The 14,697-nt window shown below is 39.0% G+C and overlaps 1 protein-coding gene across 2 annotated transcripts in view; it reads left to right on the top strand.

The window, feature by feature from the left end:
* Positions 1–14,697, top strand: part of LOC138761314 (huntingtin-interacting protein 1-related protein-like) — a 186,950-nt gene that overhangs the window by 75,297 nt on the left and 96,956 nt on the right. For both annotated transcript variants that reach the window (XM_069933217.1, XM_069933218.1), the window contains exon 5: positions 6,606–6,686. In XM_069933217.1, the coding sequence (XP_069789318.1) occupies positions 6,606–6,686 (81 nt within the window). The remainder of the gene's footprint in view (positions 1–6,605; positions 6,687–14,697) is intronic.

The raw sequence follows: 14,697 nt of genomic DNA, 5'->3' as shown, positions 1-14,697 counted from the left end.
CAATTTCCTCACATCATCTTCCCCTAATATTGGCAAATTTAAAACAGACAAAAAAGGATTAAATAGAACCATCGTCTCGAACTCCCTCAGAAGTATATAATTTCTGGTAAAATGATTAAAAATTGGTCATTAATTTCCTGAGGTTTAAAAGTAACTGAATTATATTTCCTCCCAGCATTAATAGTTCTCGACGCTTGTTCTATTTTCAATTGCCATGTGAGAACTTTATGAGCTCCATCCCCTAACTCATAATAACGTTGCTTAGATCTTTGAATCAAACGTTCATACTGATATGTTTGTAATGTTTTATATTGTAACTTCAATTTAGTTAAAACTGCTTTATTATCTTCTGTACAATTCCTCTGAAATTCTTTTTCCAAATCAGCTCTGTTTTTTCAACAACTGACTCTCTGCCAAAAAATTCTTTTCTTTTGATGCATAACTAATAATTTGACCATGTAAAAACACCTTCAAAGCATCCCATAAAGTAAAATTACACTGAACTGTGTTCCTATTCAGATTATGAAAAGAAACAATTTGATCCTAATATATTTTACAAATTCTGGTTTTTTCAATAACATTGCATTAAACCTCCAATGAAAAGTTGATTGAGTGCTTTCCGGCCCATCACAAGAAATAAATAACAATGAATGGTCAGAAACTATTCTACTCTTATATTCAGCTTGAGCAAAACATGGTTGCAAATGTGCTGATGCCAAAAATAAATCAATCCTTGAAAATGAATCGTGACGCAAAGAATAAAATGAAAAATCTTTCTCAGTACGATTTAACCTTCTCCTAACCTCTATCAAATTTAAATCTTCCATCAAAGAAACCAATTGGACTGCTGGTTTTGATTTTTTCAAAGTTTTTGGAGATTTATCCAATAATGGATCTAATACACAATTGAAATCTCCCCTAATCAAGATATTTTCCTTAGCTTAACTCAGAGTTAAAAAAGCTTCAGACACAAATTGTTCATCTTCAACATTAGGCACATACACATTTAACAAAGACCATGACTCGGCAAACAATTTACAATTAATCATTAAGATTCGACCAGCTGTTTCCTCCGAGGATTCAAGTTCAAATAGTATTCTCTTATGAATCAAAATCGCCACTTCTCGTGCTTATGAATTAAAAGAAGATGAAATAACATGACCAACCCAGTCTCTCTTTCAATTTTAAATGTTCTTTTTCGGTTAAATGAGTTTCCTGCAAAAAAGCAATAGCCACTTTCATCTTTTTTTATATAAACTAAAACATATTTACGCTTAATCGGGTTGTTTAAGCCTTGAACATTAAATGTTGCAAAATTCAAACTAGACATTATTTTGACAATTAAAAAAAAAACCTCTATTCACTCAATCCGTTTATATAAAAAAATGAAGCTCCCCTTGCCAAATAAACTCTAAATTAATCAACCACTAAACCCCCCTTAATAAACAAAATAAAGATTACACAAAATTTAAAAAAAAGTATTTTTTTTAGATATAACTAAAAACTACAAAAAGTAGTAACTCCTCACTTAACTGGGTGTGGAAAGAAATAAAATCCCCCCCCCCCCCCCCCCACAGGTGGCGGATAACTTCCAAAAGCTTCAGTGTCATCCATTCCCCTCCCCCCCAACCGGACTTACAAAATTATGAGTCTAAATCAATTCACAACCCCAATGAATTCAGTCCCAAAGCTTGTTCCAGATCATCAATATCAATCAAACTCTGACATATTTGCCTTCCCGTTCCCATTTCCATTCTTCTTATCGGATGTCTTCCTCTTAGGAGAAGAGTGCCTTTCAGTAGCCCTGTCTGGCAAAGAATTAGGAAAAATTAAAGCATCACGATCACGCTCAAAAAACTGTGATTGGAAATTGCCATAAAAAATCTTCAAAATTGCAAGGTATCTAAAAGAAAATTTGTAACCCTTCCTCCAGAACCTCTTTAGCAGAATTAAATTCTTTATGCCTTTTAATAATTTCTTGACTTAAGTCCGGGTAGAAGAAAACCTTATTACCCTGTACCATCAATGGAGACTGATAACTATGTGCATTTTGAACCGCAACTCGCAAGATGGTCTCCGTCTTGATACTGTAAACAATGAATCAAAACAGCTCGTGGAGATTGGTCCGGATATGGTTTACTTCTCAAAGCTCTACATGCCCTATCTAACTCCAAACCTTCCAGAAAAAATTTAAAACCCAACACTTCAGGGATCCACTTTTAAAATTTTTTTGTTGGATCCGAACCCTCAATTCCTTCCAGAATTCCCACTATTTTGACATTATTCTGACAACTTTGATTTTCCAAAGAGTATCTTCTTCAAGTCCTTCTTCTGAATTTCCCATCCAACGAAAGAATCTTCCACTTTTTCTATTTTTTCTTTATTACGTTCGACTTGTTCTCTACAGTCTTGAAAGGCACCTTCCATTTTCTTAAAATTATCTTGAACTGTATCCACCATATTACACTTCTTCCTTCGCCCTCCGCTACACTCTTTCCATGCTCTACATTTTGTTCACAGAGATTACTGTAGCTCTATATTATGCAAGATATTGCCATCCCAGTTCCATTAATGAGCCAGTACCTGGCACCATTCAAAGGCCGTTTGTAGCACCCGGGTGGATCAGCAAGTGAGGGAGGTCCAGATGCACAAGAGAGCAGCATGTTCCCTTCACCTTCCTTTACTCATAGAATGCTATAGCACAGAAAACAGGTCATTCACCCCTTCTAGTCAGTGCTGACCATTGTTCAGCTAGTCCCAATAACCTGCTCCTTTTCCATAAGCCTCCAGACCTCTCCCATCTGTGTATCTATCCAATTTATTCTTAAAACTCGAGTCCCATCCACCACATCAGATGGCAGCTCATTCCACACTCCCACTGCTCTCTGAGTGAAGTTCCCCGTAAACCTTTCCCCTTTTACCCTAAAACCATGTCCTCTTCAATTTATCTCTCCTAATCTCAGTGGAAAGAGCCAACTCACATTTACTCAATCAAATCTCTCCTCCTTTTCCTTCATTCCAAGGAATAAAGTCCTAACCTGTTTAATATTTCCCTGTAACTCAACGCCTGAAGACCCAGCAACATCCTAATTTTCTCTGCACTCTTTCAATCTTATTGATATCCATCCTTTAGCTTGGTGACCAGAACTGCACACCTTCAGGGAACAATGTACCTGTATCTCCAGGTATCTCTGCTCCTCTGCATTCCTCAGAGCCCCTACCATTTTCAGTGTACATCCTTTCTTGATTTGCTCTTCCAAAATGCAGTACCTCACACTTGTCTGCATTAAACTCCATCATCCATTTACTGGCCCATTCTCCCAGTTGGTTCAGATCCCTCTGCAACCTTTGAAAATCTTCTTTGCTGTCACAATATCACCTATCTTTGTGTCATCAGCATACTTGCTGATCCAATTTACCACATTATCATCCTGATCATTGATATATACAACAATGCTCCCAACATGGATCCCTGAGGTACACCACTGGTCACAGGCCCCCAGTCTAAGAAGCAACCATCCACTACCACCCTCTGTCTTCTCCCACACGGCCAATTTCAAATCCAGTTTACAACTCCTCCATGGATACCAAGTGTCTTAACCTTCTGAACTAACCTCCTATGTGGAACCTTGACGAAGGCTTTACTAAAATCCGTATAGATAACATCCAGAGCCTTTCCTTCATCTACCTTCTTGGTAACTTCCTCAAAACTCTACAAGATTTGTTTACACAACCTTCCAATAATTTACCTGCTACTGACTCAGGCCCACTGGCCTGTAGTTACCTGTACTACTTTTGGAGCCTTTCTTAAACAGTGGGACAATGTGAGCTATTCTCCAATCGTCTGGCACCTCTCCTGTGGCTAAGGACATTTTGAATATATCCGTCAGGGCCCTTGCAATTTCAACACTGAGGAAGTCTGAGGGAATATCATATCCGGCCCAGGGGATTTGTCTACCTTTATTCGCTGGAAGCCCCAATCACTTCCTCCTCCTTAATCTCCATATGTTTTATGACACTTCTGTTTACTTCCCTTCCATCCGTATGCCCTATGCCAGTTTCCTGCAAAAACATTGTTTAAAATCTCCCCCATTTCATGAGGCTCCAAAGGCAAAGGAGGAAAAACCCAACACCCAACCCCAACCAACCAATTTTCCCCTGCAGCCGCTGCAACCGTGTCTGCCTGTCCCGCATCGGACTTGTCAGCCACAAACGAGCCTGCAGCTGACGTGGACTTTTACCCCCTCCATAAATCTTCGTCCGCGAAGCCAAGCCAAAGAAAGAAGAACATGTAGTTGACCACTCTGATCCTCCAGGGGGCCAACTTTGTCCTGTTATCCTCTTAATGTACTTGTAGAAACACTTTGGATTTACCTTCATATTATCTGCCAAAGGACCCTCGTGCCTTCTTTTTCCCTTCCTGATTTCCTTCTTTAATATTCTCTTACATTTTCTATACTCTGCAAGTACCTCATTTACTCCTTGTTATACTGGTTATGCACCTCTCCCTTCTTCTTAATCATTTCCCTTGAAAACTGTTCGCTATGCCTGTTAATTTTGCCTTTAATCCTGGTAAAAACAAGCAAACTCTGCACCCTCAAAATCTTGTCTTTGAAGGACTTCCACTTTCCGGACACATCCTTGTCAGAAAACCGCTTATTCCAATTGACTCCTCCAAGATCCTTTTCTCATTTCCAGAAAATTGGCCTTTCTCCAATTTAGAACTTCAACTCGTGGACCAGACCTATCCTCATCCATAAGTAACTTGAACTAATGACATTATGGTCACTGGACCCAAAATGCTCACATACACAGACTTCTGCCACCTGACCTGCCTGGTTCCCTAATCGGAGATCAAGTATTGCATCCTCTCTCATTGGTACCTCTATATATTGATTTAGAAAACTTTACTGAACACGTTTGACAAACTCCAACTCATCTAGCCCTTTTACAATATGGAAGTCTCAGTCAATATGCAGAAAGTTTAAAATCTCCTACACCACAACTTTCTCTTTCTTATAATGGTCTGCCATCTCCCGACAGATTTACGCCTCCAATTCTCTCGGACTATTGGATGGTCTATAATGCAATCCCATTAACGTGCTCACACCTTTCCCATTCCTTAGTTCCACCCATATGTCCTCTGTGGGCGAATTCACAATGCTGTCCTGTCTAAACACAGTTGTGATATTTTCCATGACTAGCAATGGCATTCCTCCCCCTTTCATGTCTCCCCCCCCCCCCCATCATGTCTGAATCATCAGAACCATGGAACATTGAGCTGCCAGCCCTCCCTCTCCTGCCACCAATGTTGCAATCTCGTGCGCCACTCGACGCCCCAAGATCAACTGCCTTAAACGATACTCCTTGCATTGAAATCGATGCATTGAGATCATATCCATCATTTACAGACCTCTGCTTTCTGTCTTTACATGCAGTCCTCTCATGATCCTCCACCAAACTATCTGCTCTATCACTCTGGTTCCCCTCCCTCTGCAAATCTAGTTTTAACCCCCCCCCCCCGACCCCCGAAGCAGCACGAGCAAACCTACCCACAAGGATGCTAGAAACCCTCCAGTTCAGGTCCAATCCGGTCCGTCAGAACAGGCCCCACCTTCCTTGGAACAAAGCCCAATGATCCAGAAACATGAAGACCCTCCCTCCTGCACCATCTCTTTAGTCATGTATTTTACTGCATTATCTTCCCATTTCTAGCCTCACTATCATGTGGTACAGGTAGCAACACTGAAATTACTACCCTGCAGATTCTGTGCTTCAACTTTGAACCTAACTCCTTAAACTCTCCCAGCAGGACCTCCTCACCCTCCCAACCACATCATCGGTCCCTATATGGACCACAACATCTAGCTGCTTACCCTCCCTCCTTAGAATAGGGAGCATTCGATCCAAGATATAACAAACCCTGGCAACAGACCATCCAAGATACTCAAGATCTCCCATAGAACATCCTGTCTGTCCCCCTAACTATTGAATCCCCTATCTCTACTGTATTCCTCTCCTCCCTCCTTCCTTTCTGAGCTGAGGGTCCAGTCTCGGTGCCAGGGACATGATCACAACTTGTCCCTGGTGGGTTGTCCCCTCCAACAGTATCCAAAACGGTATACCTATTATTGATGGGAACAGCCACAGAGGTACTTGCTCCTTCTGCCTCTTCCCCTTGCCTCCCCTGACAGTTGCCCAGTTGCCTGCCTCCTGACTCTTAGGGGTGACTGCCTCCCTAAAACTCCTCGCTATCACTGCATCTGCCTCCTGAGTGATCGGAAGTTCATCCAGACACAACTCCAGTTCCCTAACTTGGTTTATCAGGAGCTGCAGCTGGATGCACCTCTTGCAGGTGTAGACATCAGTTGTGATGAGTTTTCTTCAGTTTGACTTGCTTGGTTCGAAGTGTTAATGTCAGTGCTGTTGTCATTTAAAGTAAGTGCATGGTTCTGGATGAAAGTCACTTGAACAATTCTTTATGTGGGTTTTCTCTTTTTGAGGGTCATACCATATGAGTCAGTTCAGAGCAACAAAGTATTTTTCCCAAATTGTAATACTACTTTTTAAATTTGATGGTAATATCTTATTTCAACATTTTCTAGGGACATATGCATGATCGATACGGACAGCTGGCAAGCGTCTATGTCAAACTTCTCAGCACCAAGATGGATTTTCATAAGAAGGTATATTTTACACAATAGTTTAAATATCAGGCATCTTTTTGATTTTTTTCTTCTTAAGGGAAATATCTAGTCACAGATTTGCTTCATGCAACATAAGCTTTCATGCACACTTCATTGATGTTACTGACATATTCCATTGATCTTGGACCTCATTAGCCTGCTATATTAATTCATTTGCAGAGGGCATTGTATATTTCATAGCCTTTTATTCGACATGTGATGTTTGAAGCTTATCAAGGAAGCACTGTGTAAAGTCAGGTTTCTGCAAGATGCTCTTTAGCAATTAGAACATATAACAATACAGCACTGTACAGGCCTTTTGGCTCTTGATGTTGTGCTAACCTTAATATTCCTATCTAAAATAAAACTAAACACTTCCTACCTCATAGCCCTCCATATGCCTGTGTAATAGTCTCTTAAGCACCCCTAATGTTTCAGCCTCCAACACCACCCTTGGCGAGACATTCCAGGCACCCACTCTCTGTGTATTTAAAAAGAATTTACCCATATGTCTCCCCTAAAGCTTCCTAACTTCACTTTGTACAGATGTCATCTTGTGTTTGCTATTCCCATCCTGGGAAAAAGCTATCCACCTTATCTATGCCTCCTCTCTCTGATGCATCTGATACCTCTCCCTCATCTTGTAGACCACTGTTAAGTTACCTCTCATCCTTTTTCATCTCCTCAGAGAAAAGTCTCAGCTCTGCTAACCTTGCCTCATAAGGCTTGTTTTCCAAATCCTGGTGTTACGGGCCCAGAGGACCCCAAAACCCAGCAGCAATAGAAATTCACCAAGACAAATGGTCACTTAAACAAAAATTGCTTTTAATTTTCTTTAAACATAAAAACAGGATCAAACTTACTACTATTAACTTAATTCCCTTCTAATTCTAAGCGCACGTGTATGTAATGTGTGTGTAAGTTCAGATAAGTTCTTTGATTCACAGTCCAATCTCACTTCTCATTTTTCCAAGTTCACTGGTATCAGGCAGTTCTTACACTGTGCACAGAATTTAACATTTATGAATTTTTACCAAGCTCTGGTGCTTAAATGATTACCACACAGAAAGGTTCTTGTTGGTTTTAGGGAGGAACTCTCAGGCTCTCTTCCATTTTCCAAGTTGACGTTATACATTTTTTTGCTCCTGCTAAGGCTATCATAATGAATTTTTTTTGTGCTTTATCCAATTTGATGCCTAATTCTTTATTACTTATGTTACTTAAAAGAAAGATCTCCAGATTTTTTGGTATATTATTTTTTGTAATTTTATTTAATATCTGATTTAGTTCTTCCTAAAACGCATTCACTTTCATACATACCCAAATTGCATTTACTGTTGTTCTCATTTCCTTCTTACAGCGAAAACATCTATCTAATAATGTTGGATCCCATTCTTTTAACTTTTAAGGAGTGATATATATACCCTGATATCTCTGGTTCTGTTAGGTATACTATGATGTCATCTGCAAGTAAGCTGATTTTATACTCCTTCTCCTTTATTTTTATCCCTTTCATTTTATTTTCTATTCTTATCAGTTCTGCCAAAAGTTTTATTGCTAAGGCGAACAATGAGGTGGATAATGGACATCCTTATCTAGTTGACCTACTTAATTTAAATTGGTTCGATACATATCCATATACTGCTACCTTCACCAATGGTGCATTATACAATGCTTTAATCCAATTTATGTATTTTTTCTGGTAGATTGAACTTCTGTAATACTTTAAATAAATAGTTCCACTCTACTCTGTCAAAGGCTTTTTCTGCGTCTAAAGTAACAGCCACTGTTGGCTTCTTATTTCCTTGAACTGCATGAATTAGATTAATAAGTTTACAGACATTATCCGCTGTTCGTTTTTTCTTAAATCCAGTTTGATCTTGTTTTACTATTTTTGGTACACAATCAGCCAATCTGTTTGCTAATAATTTTGCTATTATCTCATAATCTGAATTAAGTAGAGATATTGGTCTATATGATGCTGGTGTTAATGGATCCTCCCCGTCTTTGGTATTGCTGTAATTATTGCTGTCTTACATGAATCTGGCAAGTTTTGTGTTTCTTCTATCTGGTTCATTACTTCCAGGAGAGGAGGAATTAATAACTCTTTAAATGTTTTATAGAATTCTATTGGGAATCCATCCTCTCCTGGTGTTTTATTGTTCGGCAGATTTTTTAATATATCCTGTACTTCCTCTATTACAAATGATTTTATTAATTTGTTTTGTTCCTCTTCTTGCAATTTCAGCAAGTTCTCATTAATCTCCATTGGATTATATGTAATTTGTTTGTCCTTTTTCCTTGATGCCTTGATTTTCTTTTAGCTTGTTCTGTTTCAAGTTGCCAGGCTAATATTTTATGTGTTATTTCTCCCAGTTCATAATACTTTTGCTTTGTTTTCATTATTTTCTTCTCCACCTTATACGTTTGTAATGTTTCGTATTTTATTTTTTTGTCCTTTTCATTATATCATCCCTTTTTACTTATTCCTTTTCTGTACTTACGATCTCTCTTTCCAACTGCTCTATTTCCCAAATGTAATCTTTTTCATCTTAGTTACATAACTTATTATCTGTCCTCTAATGAAGGCTTTCATTGCGTCCTATAATATAAATTTGTCTTTCACTGAATCTGTGTTTATTTCAAAATATGTTTTAATTTGGCATTCAATAAATTCTCTAAATTCCTGCCTTTTAAGTAGCATGGAGTTTAACCTCCATCAGTATGTTCTTGGTGGGATGTTCTCCAGTTCTATTGCTAATAACAGGGGTGAATGATCTTATAATAATCTAGCTTTATACTCAGTTTCCTATCTCTCCCTTGAATATGGGCTGACAACAAAAACATATCAATCCTTGAGTGTTTTGTGCCCTCTTGAATAATATGAATATTCCTTCTCTCTTGGGTGTTGCCTCCTCCATATAGCCATAAGTTTCATTTCCTGCATTGATTTAACCATAAATTTGGCCACTTTATTCTTTTTGCTTGTCTTTTGTCCAGTTTTATCCAACATTGGATCCAAATTAAGGTTAAAATCCCCTCCTATTAATGTATTTCCTTGTGTTTCTGCAACCTTCAAAAAAAATACCCTGCATAAACTTTTGATCCTCCTCCTTAGGTGCATATATATTGAACAAATTCCAAAATTCTGAGTATATCAGACACTTCATCATTACATACCTCCCTGCTGGATCTATTAATTCCTCCTCTATTTTAATTGGTACATTTTTGTTAACTAATATGGTGACACCTCACTTTTGAAGGTATACTTATTGTTGAGGGGAACGGCCACAGGGATGCTCTGCGCTGGCTGCCTCTTTCTCTTCCCTCTCCTAATAGTCACCCTGGCTCCTGACTTTTAAGGGTGACTGTTTTCCTGAAGCTCCTGTCTATGCCTCCTGAAGGATCCCAAGTTCAAGTGTGGTCATCTGGGGCAATTGTGCTCTCCCAGACTTCCCACATGTGGCATTTGGAACATCCTGCTGCTCCAGGTGCCATCTCTTCAACCTATTCTTTGATGATATGCAAAGATCTTACCTGATCTTCCCTTACCTGTCAGAATGTCCTCAGCCTCTGCTCACCAAAGTCTCTCAAGCCAAAGCCTCTAACTCAATTGAGCATAAGAACCATGCAATTAAAATCTGCCTTTTTCGTAACCATTAAGAATAAGTAATTAGTGTAAATTGTGTAAATAACTTCAGTGTCACCAATATCTTCCGACCAAAGATTTTGCGTGGGAAAGTCTTTCCAGTTAAAGTATGAACCTGAAGGTTTCTTATTGCTGTTTCTCCAGCACTCGCATGCCTCTGTCAGTTTTATTTTGCTTTAACTAAACCTCCTCTGCTCTATCTTTGGAATAGGAAGTCTTGATAATGCACCCACGCTCTCCTGCTCCATTCCCCTTTCCCCTTTTCATTGTTTACATTTGTTCCCAGCCAAGTGATTTCACTTCTTCAATTGTCACAAGCTAGTGGTTATACTGTGTGTTAATTGCACGGCTTAATAGAAGGGGCGTAGAAGGATATGGACCAAATGCAGGTAAATGGGACTAGCCCAGAGTGCCAACTTAGGATGAGTTAGGCTGAAGAGTCTGTTCCATTCTGTATGACTTTGAGCTTCATTTCAGCATGGATTGCGTGGGATTCAGAATTCATGGTTATTGATGCGTCTGTATTGTCTTACTGTGACTTAAATGATTTCTGAAGACAGATAAGCATACATTTATAGATCATTTTTCATGGCAATTGTTGGCATCAGTCCACAGGCTAAATTTTGCTGCCTTATTCAGCTCTGATGCATCCAAGAAAAATAAACTGACCTGACTAGCTGTGGACATTTACAGGGCCACAGAATATTGATCACCGTTGCCAATAAAGGCCATTCTTTAAAACAAGCTGGGGTTTCAGGGTTTGAGTTAGAGGGAAAGGTTGAGAAGGCTGGAACTTTATTCCCTGGAGCGTTGAAGGTGATTTGATAGAGGTATTCAAAATTATAAGGGGGACAGATAGAGTCAATGTGGATAGGCCTTTTTCCACTGAGAGTGGGGGAGATTCAAACAAGAGGGAAAAGTTTCGGGGAACCATGAGGGCGAATTTCTTCATGCAGAAGGTGTGGAATGAACTTGCGGCAGAGGTGGTAGAAGTGAGATCGATGTTAATATTCAGGGAAATTTTGGATAGGTATATGGATGGGAGAGGTGTGGAGGGTTATGGCCCAAATGTGGGTCAGTGGCATTAGGTGGGAGATATTCGGCATGGAGTAATAGGGCCAAACTGGCCTGTTTCTGTGCTGTAAATGGTTGTATGGTTAAGTATTTAAACACAAATCAGCAATCAATATTCATCCTCCATAGATACAAAGAAAAAGTAGTTGGCCATTCAGCCCTTCACCCCTGCTTCACAGTTCGTGAACAAGGCTAATCATCTTCCTCGATACCACATGATGCACTTTGTGTCCTGACATTTTAAGAAATATATATTTTTCTTTTTGCATCGTGGCTCGGTGACCTTCTGTGGTAGGTTCACCACCCTCGAATGAAGATATAGCCCCTCCTAAATGAGGCCTAAATGCCTTGCCTTTGTTCTGTTCTGGAGCTGGAGCTCCTGGTTTCGGACCCTTCAGCCACAAAAAATGTTCCCCCCAGCTTTCAGTTCATTAGGCCTGCCTGTATTTATGACTGAGCCCCTGGCCCCCGTGTCTGTGCTGAGCATCATGTCCAAATCAAATGGAAACTTTGCTGCTTTCCTAAGATTTAATTTAAATGTACAATTTGATTAAAATCTTTTTCTTCTAAATACTTGTGAAAGAGGCTTGATTTCCCCGTTTCCTTTCCCCCAGCTTGCTGGCGCTCTCTCGCTGGCTGGCTCTCACATTCGCCCCACCCCTCCACCATCTCTCCCCACCCCACCCCCCCACCCCCCCCCCCCCCCACAATCTCCTTTCACAGAGCCAAAATCAAGTCTCACCTCCTCATATCATATCCAATTAACACCTTTTGTTAGTGTGGACTCCTCCCCCAGTCAGTCTCTATTCCTACGCCTTCTTGAAGAAGGTCTCTGGCCCAAAAAAGTTGGTAATAGATCATTACCTCCTATGGACGCTGCGAGGCTGCCTTAGTTCTGCCAGCATTTCTGTGTTTTTACTGCAAACACAGTGTGTGCAGAATGCCTTTATGCCTGTTTGATCTGATCTGCTCTTTCAATCTCAGGAATCAGAATGTCAAGTGTATCTCCAAAGGAGAAGACATTGTACACAATGCTCATGCTACAATATTGCAGTAGATTTCAGATTTTTTATTTACATTCTGATTGATTGTCAGAGTACATGCATGACATCACATACAACCCTGTGATTTTTCCTGCGGGCCAGGCAGAATTACCACTAATCGGTAGGGTAAAGAATGCTACACAGTGTAAAATGTGTAAACGAATAAATGTAAATCGATAATGAATGTAAACAAACTGACTGCAATATAGAGAGAACAAAAAGAAAATCAATAAAGTACACAAGTCAGTCCTTAAATGAGTCCCTGATTGAGTTTGTCCTTGAGGAGTCTGGTGGCGGAGGGGTAGCTGCTGTTTCTGAACCTGGTGGGGCGAGTCTTGTGCCACCAATACCTCTTTCCTGATGGCAGCAGTGAGAACAGAGCGGGTGCTGGGTGGTGTGGGTCTTTGATGATCGCTGCCGCTTTCTGATGGCAGCGTTCCCTGTAGATGTTCTCACTAGTGGGGAGGGTTTTGCTTGTGATGTTCTGGGCTGTGTCCACTATCTTTTGGATGGCTTTTTTTTTAAATTTTTTATTTTTCACACCATAAATCACAATAGCCATGATATACACTTTTTCTTTTTCACACATTTACAGTGACTTTTTCTCCCTCCCTCCTCCCAAGCCACCCCCCCACCCCCCCCCCCCTCATCCATTTTAGGTATACAATCTAGGTTGCATTAATTCAGTCAGACAATGTTGTCATTCAACAAAAATACACCAGAAATTCTACAGAGTTCATTCTTTTCTTTCCTTCTCCTTCCATCAACTTAGGTAATGTTTGTCCCCGGTAGGTTTTCGCTATTGTATTTAATGTAAGGCTCCCATACTTGTTCGAATATTTCAGTATTATTTCTTAAACTATATGTTATTTTTACTAATGGAATACATTTATTCATTTCTATATACCATTGTTGTATTTCCAAATTATCTTCCAATTTCCAGGTTGACATAATACATTTTTTTGCTACGGCTAGGGCTATCTTAACAAATCTTTTTTGTGCATCTTCCAAGTCAATTCCAAATTCTTTATTTTTTATGTTACTTAGGAGAAAGATCTCTGGATTCTTTGGTATATTGTTTTCTGTTATTTTATTTAATATCTGATTGAGATCATCCCAAAATTTTTCTACTCTCTCACATGTCCAGATTGCATGAATTGTTGTTCCCCTTTCTTTTTTACATCGAAAACATCTATCAGATACTGTTGGGTCCCATTTATTTAACTTTTGCGGTGTAATGTATAGTCTGTGTAACCAATTATATTGTATTATACGCAGCCTCGTATTTATTGTATTTCTCATCGTTCCAGAACATAATTTCTCCCATGTTTCCTTTTTTATCTTTATATTTAAATCTTGTTCCCATTTTTGTTTAGTTTTACCATTTGTTTCCTCATTCTCCTTTTCTTGCAGTTTAATATACATATTTGTTATAAATCTTTTGATTAACATTGTATCTGTAATCACATATTCAAGGTTACTTCCCTCTGGTAAACTAAAATTGCTTCCTAATTTATCTTTCAAGTAGGATCTCAGTTGGTAATATGCCAGCGCTGTATCTCCAGTTATATTGTACTTATCTCTCATTTGTTCAAAGGATAAGAATCTACTTCTTGAAAAACAATTTTCTATTCTTTTAATCCCTTTTTTTTCCCATTTTCTAAAGGAAAGGTTGTCTATTGTAAAAGGGAGTAGCTTATTTTGCGTCAATATTAGTTTTGGTAATTGATAATTTGTTTTGTTTCTTTCTACATGAATCTTCTTCCATATATTGAGGAGATGGTGTAATACTGGAGAAGTTCTATGTTGTACCAATTTCTCGTCCCATTTATATAATATGTGTTCAGGTATCTTTTCCCCTATTTTATCTAATTCTAATCTCGTCCAGTTTGGTTTTTCCCTTGTTTGATAAAAATCTGATAGGTACCTTAATTGTGCGGCTCTATAATAATTTTTGAAGTTTGGCAATTGTAAGCCTCCTTGTTTATACCATTCTGTTAATTTATCTAGTGCTATCCTCGGTTTCCCCCCTCTCCATAAAAATTTCCTTATTATTTTCTTTAACTCTTTGAAGAATTTTTCTGTCAGTTGTATTGGCAATGCCTGAAATAAGTATAGTATCCTTGGAAAAATGTTCATTTTAATACAGTTTATCCTTCCTATCAGTGTTAGTGGTAGCTCTTTCCAATGCTCTAAATCGTCCTGTAATTTTTTCATTAGTGGATTGTAATTGAGTTTATATAAT

This window comes from Narcine bancroftii, chromosome 4 (assembly GCF_036971445.1).
Source record: "Narcine bancroftii isolate sNarBan1 chromosome 4, sNarBan1.hap1, whole genome shotgun sequence".
Taxonomy (NCBI): domain Eukaryota; kingdom Metazoa; phylum Chordata; class Chondrichthyes; order Torpediniformes; family Narcinidae; genus Narcine; species Narcine bancroftii.
This window is presented reverse-complemented; position numbering and strand designations above follow the sequence as displayed.